The 13,248-nt window shown below is 43.6% G+C and overlaps 1 protein-coding gene across 3 annotated transcripts in view; it reads left to right on the top strand.

The window, feature by feature from the left end:
- Positions 1–13,248, top strand: part of sez6l (seizure related 6 homolog (mouse)-like) — a 71,306-nt gene that overhangs the window by 50,912 nt on the left and 7,146 nt on the right. For all 3 annotated transcript variants that reach the window (XM_084383434.1, XM_084383433.1, XM_084383432.1), the window contains exons 4-11: positions 768–963; positions 2,521–2,706; positions 2,875–3,046; positions 3,202–3,368; positions 3,912–4,106; positions 4,864–5,002; positions 7,377–7,573; positions 12,042–12,236. In XM_084383434.1, coding sequence (XP_084239560.1) covers positions 768–963; positions 2,521–2,706; positions 2,875–3,046; positions 3,202–3,368; positions 3,912–4,106; positions 4,864–5,002; positions 7,377–7,573; positions 12,042–12,236 — 1,447 coding nt within the window. The remainder of the gene's footprint in view (positions 1–767; positions 964–2,520; positions 2,707–2,874; positions 3,047–3,201; positions 3,369–3,911; positions 4,107–4,863; positions 5,003–7,376; positions 7,574–12,041; positions 12,237–13,248) is intronic.

Here is a 13,248-nt window from a genome sequence, read left to right as displayed (position 1 = left end):
ACTCAGACGTGATCATCATCGACCAGAACCACTTGCAGCTTCTGCCTCTCCATCCATAACTTCACTCTGTCTCCCTCTCTTTTCCCAAACGACACGTCAGTCACATCACCAGAACTTCCTTCTGCCACCTAAAAAACAAAAGCTCGTCTCCGCCCGTCAACATCATGTCTGATTTCGGTTTTGCCTACAGACTCTGCACACAGAGAATTTAACTTCAGTTCAGTGTTATTGACAGTTTTATCTCTTATAAAAGCAGATTCACTGACTTAATGAATTCTGTTTCCCTCTAACGTTTTCGACAACTATCAACACATTTTGGAGCGAGAGTTAAAATCTCTGGTCACTCAGTAATTGGCGACATCGTGATGCAAATTGAAACTCACCGCCAACAACAGAATCATTTCCACTGCTTCAAACAAAACACTCAGCAGCAGCTTCCCTTCACATTGTGGTATTTTCTAAAGATCTGAGTACTTCTTCCACCTCCACAGTTACTACAGTCACATTATTTCCTCTTGTGGCTTGTGTGGTCTTTTAGTAGGTTCTTAAAAAAGCTCCCAGTAAGTGACTGTGTGTCTTTCTTTGACTAATGGGAGGTAATAACAACACCCCATTACAGTTTATTTTGAGTGCGACCTGAGCAGCGTTTTGTGTGATTTACCACTGCAATATCTGCAGAAATAAACCCGCAAAAAACAGATACTAATAACATTTTAAGGAGTAACAAAACCTTTTTGTGTTGACTCGTGTCCTCCTGTGTGTTTCAGGTGAAGAGCGTGAACCTGTCGGAGGGCGAGCAGCTGTCCATCAGGGGCGCGGATGAACGAGGCGCCCTGCTGGTCCTGGCCAATCACACGCTGCTGGTGGAAGGTCAGGTGATCCGCAGTCCCACCAACACTCTGTCCGTCTACTACCGCTCGACGCCGGATGGGAGCATGGGCATCTTCCAGCTGCACTATCAGAGTGAGTCCACGGATGCACACATAATCAATGTAAACAGACTGAAGTAAGTCGTGATATAAATATTCATGTGTATAAACACGCTACACAAAGTCTTTACATGTGAAGGCTTCATAAGGGCCCGGGAGCTGCTTGTATTCTGTATACATGCTAATTGCACAATCTAAAACCTTCTCATCTAATCACTTAGCATGGTGATTGAATCTGTCGTGTGAATTAGCTGATTAGGGCTCTGATTAATTGGCTCTCATCTCATTAGGAGGCCGAGAATATGGGAGTTTGTATAGAGTGTGTGTGTGTTTGTGTACGTTTGTGTATGTGTGCCCGCGCTCGGCTGCGCCCGGCCCGTAATAGATATGACGAGGACTGGAAGGCAGGAGGCAACAGAGTGTTGAGACCCACCTGTGCCATTAATCACAGCCATCTAATCCTTTTTACATCAGCAGCAGGTAGGAGGAGAACTGACGGAGATTAAAATACCTGCGCAGGGACGGATATGCTCGAGATGAGGAGTGGAAAATACGTTAAGAGAAGAAAAACAACACAGAAATACACCAGGAATGTTTCGCTCGCAGCCAACTAAGCTTATTATTATTATTATTATTATTAATATTATTCACAGGATTTAATTAAAATGTACCTGTGTGAGTTATCAGATGACCTTCAGCAGTGATTAGAAACAAAAACACGGACCTCAAGTGCAAATTTAGAAGCTTTAAAGCCAAATTAAGTGAATATTTTTACACGTATTTTCCTTAATAACAGAAAAAGTACAACCGTACACTGTCTGAATTTAAGTTTTTCTATTTTATCAAACTAAGACGAGCTTAATCGCCTCGTTAACTCATCGTAAAACACGCACAGACTCAACATAAACTAAAAAACAATCACCCAAACACTCGTGGCTTGTCCTTTCTCAGTCACCTCTGGTTTGGTCCAAATTAATCCTCAATTCACAAAGTAAGACGTGAAAATCTTCCGACTCTACACGCCATTTTCCCCACCCGCCGTGTCTTCTCATCCCTAAAGTCAAAGTCCTGGTCAGAACCGCTGTAAATCACCTCTGTACTGAACCCCCCGTCTTCAAACGGACTTCTGTTCTGTCAGTGTCAGAGGTTGTGTTCAGTCCCGGTCATCATCAGACGTTGTGGTGTGGACAGACTTAGCTAATGGGGCAACTTAGCTCCACGGCTAACTGAGCTACTTGCTAACAGAAGCTAGTTTAGCTTCAGCAAAGAGTATAGTGAGCAGCTGTTAGCAGTTATGCTGCCCAGCTTATGTTTGGAGCTAAATTTGATTTCTGGCCATTTCTCACAAATTACACCTTTAACTTTTTCTTTTTATTGAATTTCTTTCTTTAAAATTCTTCTTATGTGTTTTGCAAACTATAACTGCAGTAGTTAAAGTAGTTTTAGTCGTCTAGACTTCTGTGGAGTAGAAGCGAAGGTGTACGGCTCTGAAAACATTAGAAATAGAATTGATAATGTGTATTTGATGCTCAGTGACCGTCTTGATGTTCATACAGTCACTTCCTCCCCTGGTTGCTCTCTCCGTCCACAGTCTTCAGGCTGAGCTGTTCACTACCGAAGAGGCCTCACTTCGGGGAGGTGTCCGTGCTCGACCTGCTCCCTGGAGGCACCGCCCGCTTCCACTGTCACATGGGCTACCACCTGGAGGGCGAGACGCAGCTCATCTGCATCAACGCCTCGCTGCCAGTGTGGAGCGGCAAGGTGCCCACCTGCAGGGGTGAGTGCTGACGGTTGAAAAAAAAGATGTTTCTTTGCACTTAAGTAAATATACTTAGTTACATTCCTTCTCTGAGTATACTAATAGCTTTACACGCGTTTGTTCAGGACTGATCACGTTGTGCCTTTGAATAAATAACAGTTTACTGCATCGACCTCTTCTCTGCAGCTCTTTGTGGAGGCACAGTGAAGAATGCGACAGTAGGCAGGGTGCTGTCTCCTTCTCCCCACCACGGGCCGAACGCCACCCAGGACCGCTCCTGCTCCTGGTCCCTGGAGGCACCAAAGGACCAGCGGCTGCACCTCCACCTGGAGAGGCTGGCCTTAGGACCCACTGACAGGTAAGAGTGTCGCAACATATTTGTCTCAGCGTTCTCCAGGGATTCATCATCATGTCTTTCATTTGCATTGTCCTAGAAAAGGCTTTAGTTGAATGCAGCTGCTGGAAACATGAGTATGTTCTGTTGGGTCGCTAACAGTCTCTCCGTCCCTGCAGGCTGGTGTTGTGGAGCGGATTAGACGCTGGCTCTGTGGTGCTGTTCGACTCGGGGCGGGGCGGACAGATACCTTTTGAAGGAGTGATCAGTGAGGGTCCGGCTGTCAGGATCCAGTTCATCACCGACCAGCCGAACCACAACACAGGATTCAACATCCGCTACGAAGGTACAGAAGCTGCTGCTGCTGATCTGATCGTGCGCAAAAATAAACACATGTATTTTCTGCAGCATCATTTAAAACATTATTGTTCTATTTCTATAATTACAGTGTAATTATGTAAACAAATAAGAGAGGGATTGCAAGGCTCAGTGTTTCTGCTTACATCGCGCTCTGCCAAGCTGATTCTGGCTCGGATCGCCACAAGTGGGCTGGTCGTCCAACGTAATCTGAGCTAAAGCTTTCACAGTTTCTGGCAATGTCAGATTGAGGAAGGGATGGAAATATCCCTTCCAACATGTTTATCCTCATCAGTAAAGAGAGAAAGAATCCGAGGAATCATCATCTGCGAGTGGTGACAAGATTTATAAACAATGTGTGATTACGGCTCTTTTGAGGGACGAGCCACCAAACATCTTGGCTTCTATTTCTGGGAAAACGTCACAAAGAGAAAGATATAAAAAATGTTGAAAAAGCTGCATGGTGCGATTTTAACAAGATGCATTTTTCTTATTAATTTGTGTACTCGTTTCGCTCTTTTTCCTCCTGCAGCTTTCGAGCGAGGCCACTGCTACGAGCCTTACCTCCAGAACGGAAACTTCACCACCTCCGACCCGTTGTACAGCGTCGGAGCTGTGGTCCAGTTCACTTGTGACCCGGGACACTCTCTGGAACAAGGGCCCCCTGTCATCGAGTGCATCAGTGCGAGGGATCCATACTGGAATGACACAGAGCCGCTGTGCAAAGGTAACACTGAGGGCAGGAAGCAGACGACAACACCTGTGTTTTTTATCTTAAACCTCTCTCACTTTTTTCGGTGAGCGTTTCATCTTCCTGTTCTGGTCTTTTTGTGAGTTTCATTCCCCAAAAATGTCACCCAGCAGTAAAAAAAGAAGTCGTAGTAAGGCGCCAAAAATGTCTTACTACAGCAAACAGATCCATCACTGAAATATGAGCTGGTTGAGTCAGCAGCACAGTCACAACAGCAGAATGCATCTCAGTACAGGTGATGTCACACTGTCGGAAGGATGTTTTTACTACCTCTGGCTGTCCAGCTGCCAAAATCCAGAGGAGAGAAGCTCTGAGGCGATAAAAAAATGTTGACACTCTCATCTCCGTCTCTTTTCATTATGACCGGGAGCTCAAAGCAGTTAAGCTTTACGAGCAGCAGTCAGTGCTGGGCGGCTTTTTATCCCCGGGTTTCGCCTCTCTGGCATCGAACAGGCTGTCGTGGCCTTAAATGTTGGACTTTCCAGCTCTTGCAGACTTTCAGACTTATTTTTGGTGAACCCGCAGAGAGTCCATGTGGGGTAACGACTTCACCGGACTTAATTACCCACCAATTTGTTGCAGTACGGACACGATGATGTACCTTTTCCCATCATCATTTCTGGAGCTTCACAGCAAAACAGCGTTGCAGCTAAACAACTGAAGTATGGACGGGGAGTGGATGTTCATTTTTGGGTGAACTGCTCCTTTAACCTGTCCTCCTTTCTCTCTGCAGCACAGTGCGGAGGCGACCTGACTGGTCCGGGAGGCGTGATTCTGTCTCCAAACTGGCCGGAGTGGTACGGCGAGGGCGAGGACTGCAGCTGGAGGATACACGTCGGGGAGGACAAACGGGTGCTGCTCGACGTTCAACTGTGAGAAAACACAGCAACACAGTCGGACTCGTAAACATCAAAAATTCATCTCTGATGCAAAGTTTGGCCCCGACCGAGATCCAAATGTTATCATTAAAAATGTATGCGGGGAGTTCTGGGTGTGGAGGCTCGGTGAGGGGTCCGGCCCCCCGTCTGCATGTCCTGATTGATATTTCCCTCTCCCTGCTCGTACTGAATCATTAGATTCAAAAAGCCGCTGATAAGACTGCAACTGCAGATTAAATCCAACTGTTCTGATCGTATCTGGACTCTGTAATTTTGACTGGCTCACTTCAGAGCTGGACTCTGTGGCTTGGATCGAATCTACTCGTCTATCCTCCGCAGTCGCGTCTCAGAAGCTCCCATGTGAATTTAGATTGGTAAATTCAAAGCCGATATTTGTGTGGAAGTTTTATTCAACTCGTGCATCTTTCAAATTATTCTGATGGGGTTTTTTTTCTGTTTGTAGATAATAATAATAATAATAATTGATGCAGTCTGGAAGTTTTCTCTGCTTCAGTTTATGTCAAAGTACAAATCACCCAGAGAAGATCTCAAAAGAGCCAGCGATATCTCGTGGCGCACTCTGGCCACGATAGCATTTTATCTTTGTGCACTGAGAATATTTTTCTGAGCGTCACAACCCAGATATGACTTTTTGTACTTAACCCATGCAGTCAGTAACATTTCAAAAAGTCTATAAGAGTCCTATGATCGAAATATTTCATGATATCAGATTTTCCTTCCTTTGTGGCCAAAATACATTTTAGAAAATGCTGCAGTCTAATTCATCTTTAACTTAAAGCGCTTCTTTGTCAAATCAATAACACTTGTAATATGAGTGTAAGGCAGTGGAGAGAGATCCTGTGTAACCAGAACTGTACTGAAGTGGACAAAAAGAACAATTGCACTTAATAAATAGTGAAAAGTCAACTGAAACAAAAATCAGTTTCGGCAGCAGGAGACACCACAAGCTGACAACTAACCACTGTGACGTACAGTGACTTCCTTTTATCGTTTTATTGTCCACTGACTCAAACAACAAGAGCTGACATGAATCCCTGGCTCTCTCTCATTTCCCTGACGCTGCCTTAAAGTTGACCTGGAGGGAGAAAGTACTGTCAAGTCCAGCTCCATGACAGTTTCACGGCAGGCAATCTCACCGCAGCTTACTCGCTCTGTCGTGGTTAAATCAGCAGGAAGGCGGAGGTGGAGGTGGAGGCGTGTGAGCAGGTCGGCGGTATTTCTCCCCTCCTGCAGACCAACACGCTGACTTTTTGACAGAATCCAAAAAACCTCCCACGCTGGCGAGCAAATTACCCGGATCTCCTGTGTTGTGGTGATTTAAGAGCCGCTGGATTATCAACATGATGTTATATTATTAACACAATGTCATTATTTAATTTTTTTAGATAACTGTTCTCATCAATACCTGTTGTTTAGCCTTGTAGCCAGGAGGAGGGACTTTCCGCACAGAAATGCCCACAAAAACCACAACTTCTTTGTTTTTACATTTCATTCATAAACAAATAAGCTACAACATGTTCATTGATGAGCTTCAGAGATGTTGTTAGGTGGGTCTTTTTTCAGTTAGACAGATCCAGGCTAGCTGTTTCCCCCTGCATCCAGCCTTTATGTTATGCTAAGCTAACCGGCTGCTAGCTGTAGCGTCATTTTTACCGTTGAGACACGAGAGTGACATCAATCTTGATACTAAATCTCAGAAAGACAAGGAAGAGGCATACACCTCAAGATGTCAAACTGTTTTACTCATAAACATTCATTTTAATAGGGCTGCACATTATATTGAAAGGTAACTACTGAAGCAATATCAATAATAACTTTAACTCTGCAACCGTCCAAAATAATATATAGAATTATTCCAAATCAAGTACAGAACATAAACTGTAAATAAGTAAAATACCTGGAGGTAAAACCGAGGTTTCAATATCACCAGCCGTATCCTTTAAATTAATTTGTATTCATGCTACGTTACATTTTCTCCTGTGGTATGAAATGGGTCTGACATGTTTAACTACACTCTCTGCAATCCAATTACATACTTCAGTCACTCGCTGGATTTATGTCACATCACATTTACAGATATTTCAATATTCTGCTCGCTGCATGTTTAAGAAAGTCCGTGCGTTGTGGTGAAACAAACGTCTCAGGGGCAATAAAAACAGCACTGTGTTTACAGACTGTTAAACACTTGGCCTGCGGATGAATGCAGCATTTAGCCTTTGAGGTCACGGCGTCTCCCACACAGTCGGCTGTCGACGTGACTCGCTCTGAGTCATCGGGACTTGTCCTGAGCTGATACCACCGGCTATACTTCTCTCTCTCTCTGACTCCGTTCCTCTCGCGTCCTCAGACTGAACATCAGCGACAGCGACATGTTGACCATCACCGACGGCGATGAGGTCACGACTCGTATCCTGGGGCGCTACGTCGGAGGAAGCAGCCCCTTCAAGCTCTCCTCCACCACCCCTGATCTGACCGTCACCTTCCACTCAGATCCAGCCGGGCTCGTCTTCGGCAAGGGCGAGGGCTTCATCATCAACTACATGGGTGAGAGTTTAAAGCTATTTCACAATATTTAGTATAAGTACTGTGGTCTGATGTATCTTCTTCCTCAGGATACACGTTATTGGACTTTTCCCGATGTCCAATATGCCAACAATCATATTGTTTTCCACCTAATTGATGTTCAATATGGGCCGATATCGATATTTCATTTTAAAGCTTTTATAACAGAAATGATCATGTAGCCTTCATTTTACCAGCTTCAACAGCTGGTAATGTTTTCACCTGTCTGTTCACGTGTCATCGAAGCAAAAAGGGACCATGAAGGGACCATTTGCCCGACACTTTACAGCCGGTATTGTTTTTACCTTACAGATTTTTGTCTACACAAAATGAAGTTTGAAGACGGGCGCGGTCCGACCCGTGAGTGCTGATAATCTAGTAGGTCGTGGGTCAGAACGTAAAACATGTCGTGGCTGGTTTGATCCCATCACAAGATACATTTCTATGGCGCTTTTCCAGTCTGCTGGCTGCCATGCACGGTGCCGACCTTCTCATCAGGAGCAGGTTGGGGTTCAGTATCTTGCTCAAGAGTACTTGAGACGTGCAGCCGGGGATCGAACCACAGACCTTCCGATTAGCGGATGACCCGCTCCGCCTCCTGAGCCACAGCCGCCCTGATAGCCTAAAACTAATAAAGCTTTTTCTCTTCCAACAGATGAAGCTACATATTTCTGAGATGTTTTTAAAGATGTACAATCTTCAGTCGGAAACACTGAAGCAGAGAGCCACAGAGAGGAAGGCAGAGACTAGCTGAGAGACACGTTGTTGTTTTGGTCTTTTTCTCAGGATTTGTTTTTTGTTTTGCAAAGAAGATATAAAATAAAAGCTGTCTCATCCGCTAACTAGATCTGGAAATGTTAACTTTGCCCTTCATTTTGTCTTAGCCTCTCCTCCTCAGCCTGCCGACTCCATTTTTCATCTCCCCTTTTCTCTCCTCCTCATCTCTATTTGTCTTTGCTTTCATTTCCCTCTGCCCTTATTCAATCACATCCTATTTGTTTCACCCTCTCACAATGGCTGTGATCTACACACAAGCCCAGAGTTTAACAAGCAGCCAAATAAGCTCACTTCCTCCTTTTGCGCACAGTAATCTGCAGTGTTTTCCCATATCCAACACCTGACTCCAATTTAGAGCCGCACCGAGACACACGCGGTCCAATTTACTTGTCAACCGCCCGACACCACGAGCACACACACGCTTCCCAGAGGAGTAAATCAAGTAGACACAGCATGAATACGTAGGCTACTCTCTTTGATTATATGTGTGTGTGTGTGTGTTTGTGCTCAGAATAAATTACCCGCCACACACACTCAGGCTGCACACAGGAGGAGAACCAAGTCAATAGAGAATGAATAATTGATTCAGGATCCTTCGACTTACAAATCCCTGTAGGCCTATTATATTGTACAGTGTAATGCAATACCGTCCGCTGCCCCATCAATCATTAAATATACATATGCAGACACACACTCTCGTCCCGACACGAGCCGACTTGTTTATACATCTCTGCGGGCGGGTAATGATTTTTTTTTTTATGTCTTTAAATATTATACATTTGTGTTAATGCTCCGTAGTTTCTTTTTCTGACGGTCTGGTTTTGTTTTGTTCGTCCTTTATTCGAGCTTATTATACACAGGAGATGTAAGAATCCACAGAGCAACAACAAACAAACCGACTGTGAAGGCACCAAACAGAAACCTTCAGCTGATTCGATTCAGCCGCAGTATTGTGTCCGTGTACAGCACATTCAGCCTTTCCCTTCAATAACATCAAAAAATCAGTTCTTATATATTCAGCACGTGCTCTTCTTCCTCGTCAAAGCCTGGTGACTACATTACCCACGATGCAGCTCTTCTGTCTTGGAGATTGGTGGTGTTTTATGCTAGTAGCAGCTACTCTAGCCTGCAGCAGAGACGAGGAGCAGCTGCAGAGGTTCTGCTAAACTCACATCTTTCTCACAGATTCTGCAGATTTATTTCATTTTCAAATTAAATATGCTTACATGCTTTAGGTAAGGCAGGTTTATTTACAGCACATTCAGACACAAGGCAGGTAACAGTGCTGTAAAGAGACATTAAAAGTGATTAAATAAGATGTTAAAACGTTAAGAAAATGTTAAAATTGCACTTAAAAGACGATAAAAAAAGCAAGCAAATAAAAAGCTACAGATTAAAGGTGCGATATGTAAAAAAAAAAAGTAGTTTAAAACAAAAAAACTAAAATTATCAATTGACCTGAAATGCTGTTTACGCGTACAGAAGGCCAAAAAATAGAAAAAGCTTTGTTTTGAGCATGCGGTGATAGTCTGATAGTAAACATCACTCCCCGGGTGCTCCGAGCTCGCAGTCCGGACAGACTCAGCTAATGTGACCGCTAGCTGCACGATTATTTGAGCCTAGTAGCTAACAGCAGCTAGCAGCAGTTAGCGGTCACTCTGGTGATATGCTGCCTCCTGTTTGTTTGGAGTGTGAATTCTTACATACTGCACCTTTAAGAAGAAGTTATGAATCTGATTATCTTAATGTCAGATAACAGTAATGTTTTAAGATGTGATTTAAGTGAGCTGACAGTTTCAGCAGGTGTGTTCAGGACCCTCGTTCCACAGGTGAGGACCGCATGTTGTATTTATGCCTGAGGCCATTTAGTGCTTTAATTTTATTTGTGGAAATGAATATAAAAAGAAACTGAGACTTTTTTATTTTACTGACAAAACTTGAGACTTTAGCTGTGATCAGTCTGAAGGGAGAGCTGCTTCACTCTCACAGCTGTGGATCTTATTACATTTGACTGGGAGCTCTGAATTTTAAAGCTGGATTGACTTTAAGACGTCAGAGATAACATGAAGAAAGTTTGAGCTGGACACTTTTTAATCCAAGATCAGAGGAATTCTTGATTCAAAAGCATCGTCAGAACGATCAAGAGACTTTTTGGTCTGAGCTTCACGCTGCTTCTCAGCCAGTGATCAGATCGTGTTGGTGTGTGAGGTCTCATGGAGACGATGTTTCCAACAGATGAAACACATCCGTCCTTTGTATGTTTTTAACTGAGTGATAACAAAGATTCAGACAAGAGCTCAAATATTAGCAAACTGTCTGCAATCACGTTAGTCATCATCTTTGTAAAGGCGTATTACGTCCACCAAACGTGTGTGTGTGTGAGTAAAATAGTTGATAGTGAATATTACAGAAGCCCTGAGGGGAAAGTGAGAAGAAACTATTTGTCAGGAGGAAAACTTTTTATGAAAAGAAATTATAGGAGAAAAAACTATTTCAGGAAAAGTGAAAATACTGTAGTGTTAAAAGAAAGTTTGGCAGGAGAAACATTTTTTTTTTAAACGAATACTTAGTTTATCCACATGAAAATAATACAAAACATGTCACGAGATTGTTTTTAAATGTGTGAATCAGTGAATGAACTGAGATTAGATGAAAAGACTAATTAAGAAAGATTATCCTGGAAAATAAACATAAACACTGGAGAGAAAACAAATTAGATCAGTTTTAGAAAATGGAGCACTAAAAAAATAACGTCCTCACTTGCTTCTCAGGGCTGAAATATAGAAAAAAATATAAAAGTAATAGCAGCAGTGTCATCGCTCTGTGACAATAAAACATTCAGAAATAACTGAAAACCTCGATTGAGACCTGCAACTATTACCTGATCAATCAATTAGTCGACCAAATATTCTGATGATCGAGCAAAAATGTCAAACGTTTTCCGGTTCCAGCCTCTTAAATGTGAAGATTTGCTGCTTTTATTTGTCATTTGTGGGTTTTTGGGACAAACGAAACAATTTGAAGACAGAAAGCAGAAATAGTGATGAGCATTTTTAATTTGATTTTACATTTTACAGACAAAATGTTCAATCGATACGTCTTGAAAATAATCATCAGATCAGTCGGTAATGAAAACAATTGTTGCCATTTTCTTGATCTTGGGAATAGAAGAAAAAAAAAAAACATTTTATCACATAAAGCATCGTCTCTCTTACAGTCGCCTACATAAAGACAAAACATTTCTTTCTCGTGGCGGATCAAAACAACTGTGAGCGATAGCTGACAGCCTGTAATAATCTTCTGTTTCAGTGGGAGTCTGAATTAAACCGACTGGCTCGTCCACACGGCAGCTTCAGAGGCAAACTGTCCTTGTACGCTGCGGAGATGATATTTGAAAACTGTCCAGCGCAGATGAAATCCATCATTCTGTCACGCGGTCAAGTGATCGTACAATAAGTCCATCAATCTTTCAGGAGATGGATTCCTCCTCGCAGAGACTACGTGCCAGTATCATGTCTAAATCAGATGTAGTGTTGTTTATCCTGCTCTCGTCCTGACCCCGCAGGACCGCTGCGAACGAGCAAAAACATCCCCTGTACCGAAAGCCGGGCCACAAGCAATAACACCGCCGTAACGCAGCCATTCATCAACCTTTCTCTCTTTCTTTTCTCAGAGGTGTCCCGAAATGACTCCTGTCCAGACCTGCCCGAGATCCAGAACGGCTGGAAGACGACGTCCCACATTGCGCTGGTGCGAGGGGCTCGGATCACATACCAGTGCGACCCGGGATATGACCTGGTGGGACGAGAGACCCTCACCTGTCAGTTAGACCTCTCCTGGAGCTCACAGCCCCCCTTCTGTGAAAAGAGTCAGTACTAATCACATTTAAACATCTACTGTTAATCTACGCTGGTGTGTGCGACCACGTTTCTCTGAAATGCTGTATGAATGTTGACCACAAGATGATTTGTGCTCGTTTGTGAGGCGTGCAGAATATTTAAGCGCGACACAAAGGCAAGTGGATGTTTCACCTCTAATCCAAGAGGCTTCTTCCCTTCCAGAAGTGAAAAGCATCTTGGATGAGAGCTGAAACATCATCAAGAAGCTCCAGCAGCATCTTCACCGACCAAAACCTGCAGAACGTTAGCGTCAACACTTTTGTCCGAAATGTCTCGACAACTTTACGGTTGCATTCAGTACCATGTAGGGTCGTAGCTACCACTGAGGTCATGTCCTATATTCAGTGTTGTTTTACTGATATTAGAGACTAGTTGGTGAACACAGTGGAGCGTTTAGCAGCTAAAGAGTCAGACAGTTTTCAGATGAGCCCCAAAATCACAATCACATCGCCTCAGTGGGCTTTACCACACCTGCTGTTCTTAGACCCTCGACTCAAGTGAGGAAAAGCTTTCCATATTTAGAAAAACAACCAAAGAGATGGAAGAAACCTCAGGAGGGATCCCTCTCCCAGGACGGACAGACATGCAGTAGATGTTGCAAGTACAGAAAAGAACAAAATCACAGTTTACAAGTTGCATTGTCAGAATATCTGTAATTATATAATATATGCGAAGTGTGTGGATCCGGGATGACGACTGAGCAGGCCGAGGCGTCGCCACTCCACCGTGGTGACCTGGAAGAGGGCAGGCCACACCAGATAATTAGCAATAAAAAAGAAAACATCATAATGAAGAGACATCAAGTGTGCCAGATATAAAGAGATAGTAAAACAGAACAGAGTGAGAGGCTGTGACTATCCAGATCTGTCAGGAGCCAGAAGAGAGTGAATAAGTTATATAAAAAGCAGTTTTTCGGTGAACTCAATGATTGTTCACCAAATCATTCAGGGCTCGACTGGAGTCCCACTCACACAGCTCGCT

This window comes from Pagrus pagrus, assembly GCF_965226575.1.
Source record: "Pagrus pagrus genome assembly, chromosome: 19".
Classification (NCBI taxonomy): domain Eukaryota; kingdom Metazoa; phylum Chordata; class Actinopteri; order Spariformes; family Sparidae; genus Pagrus; species Pagrus pagrus.
The sequence above is the reverse complement of the archived record's forward strand: the minus strand, read 5'-3'. Positions and strand labels throughout refer to the sequence as shown.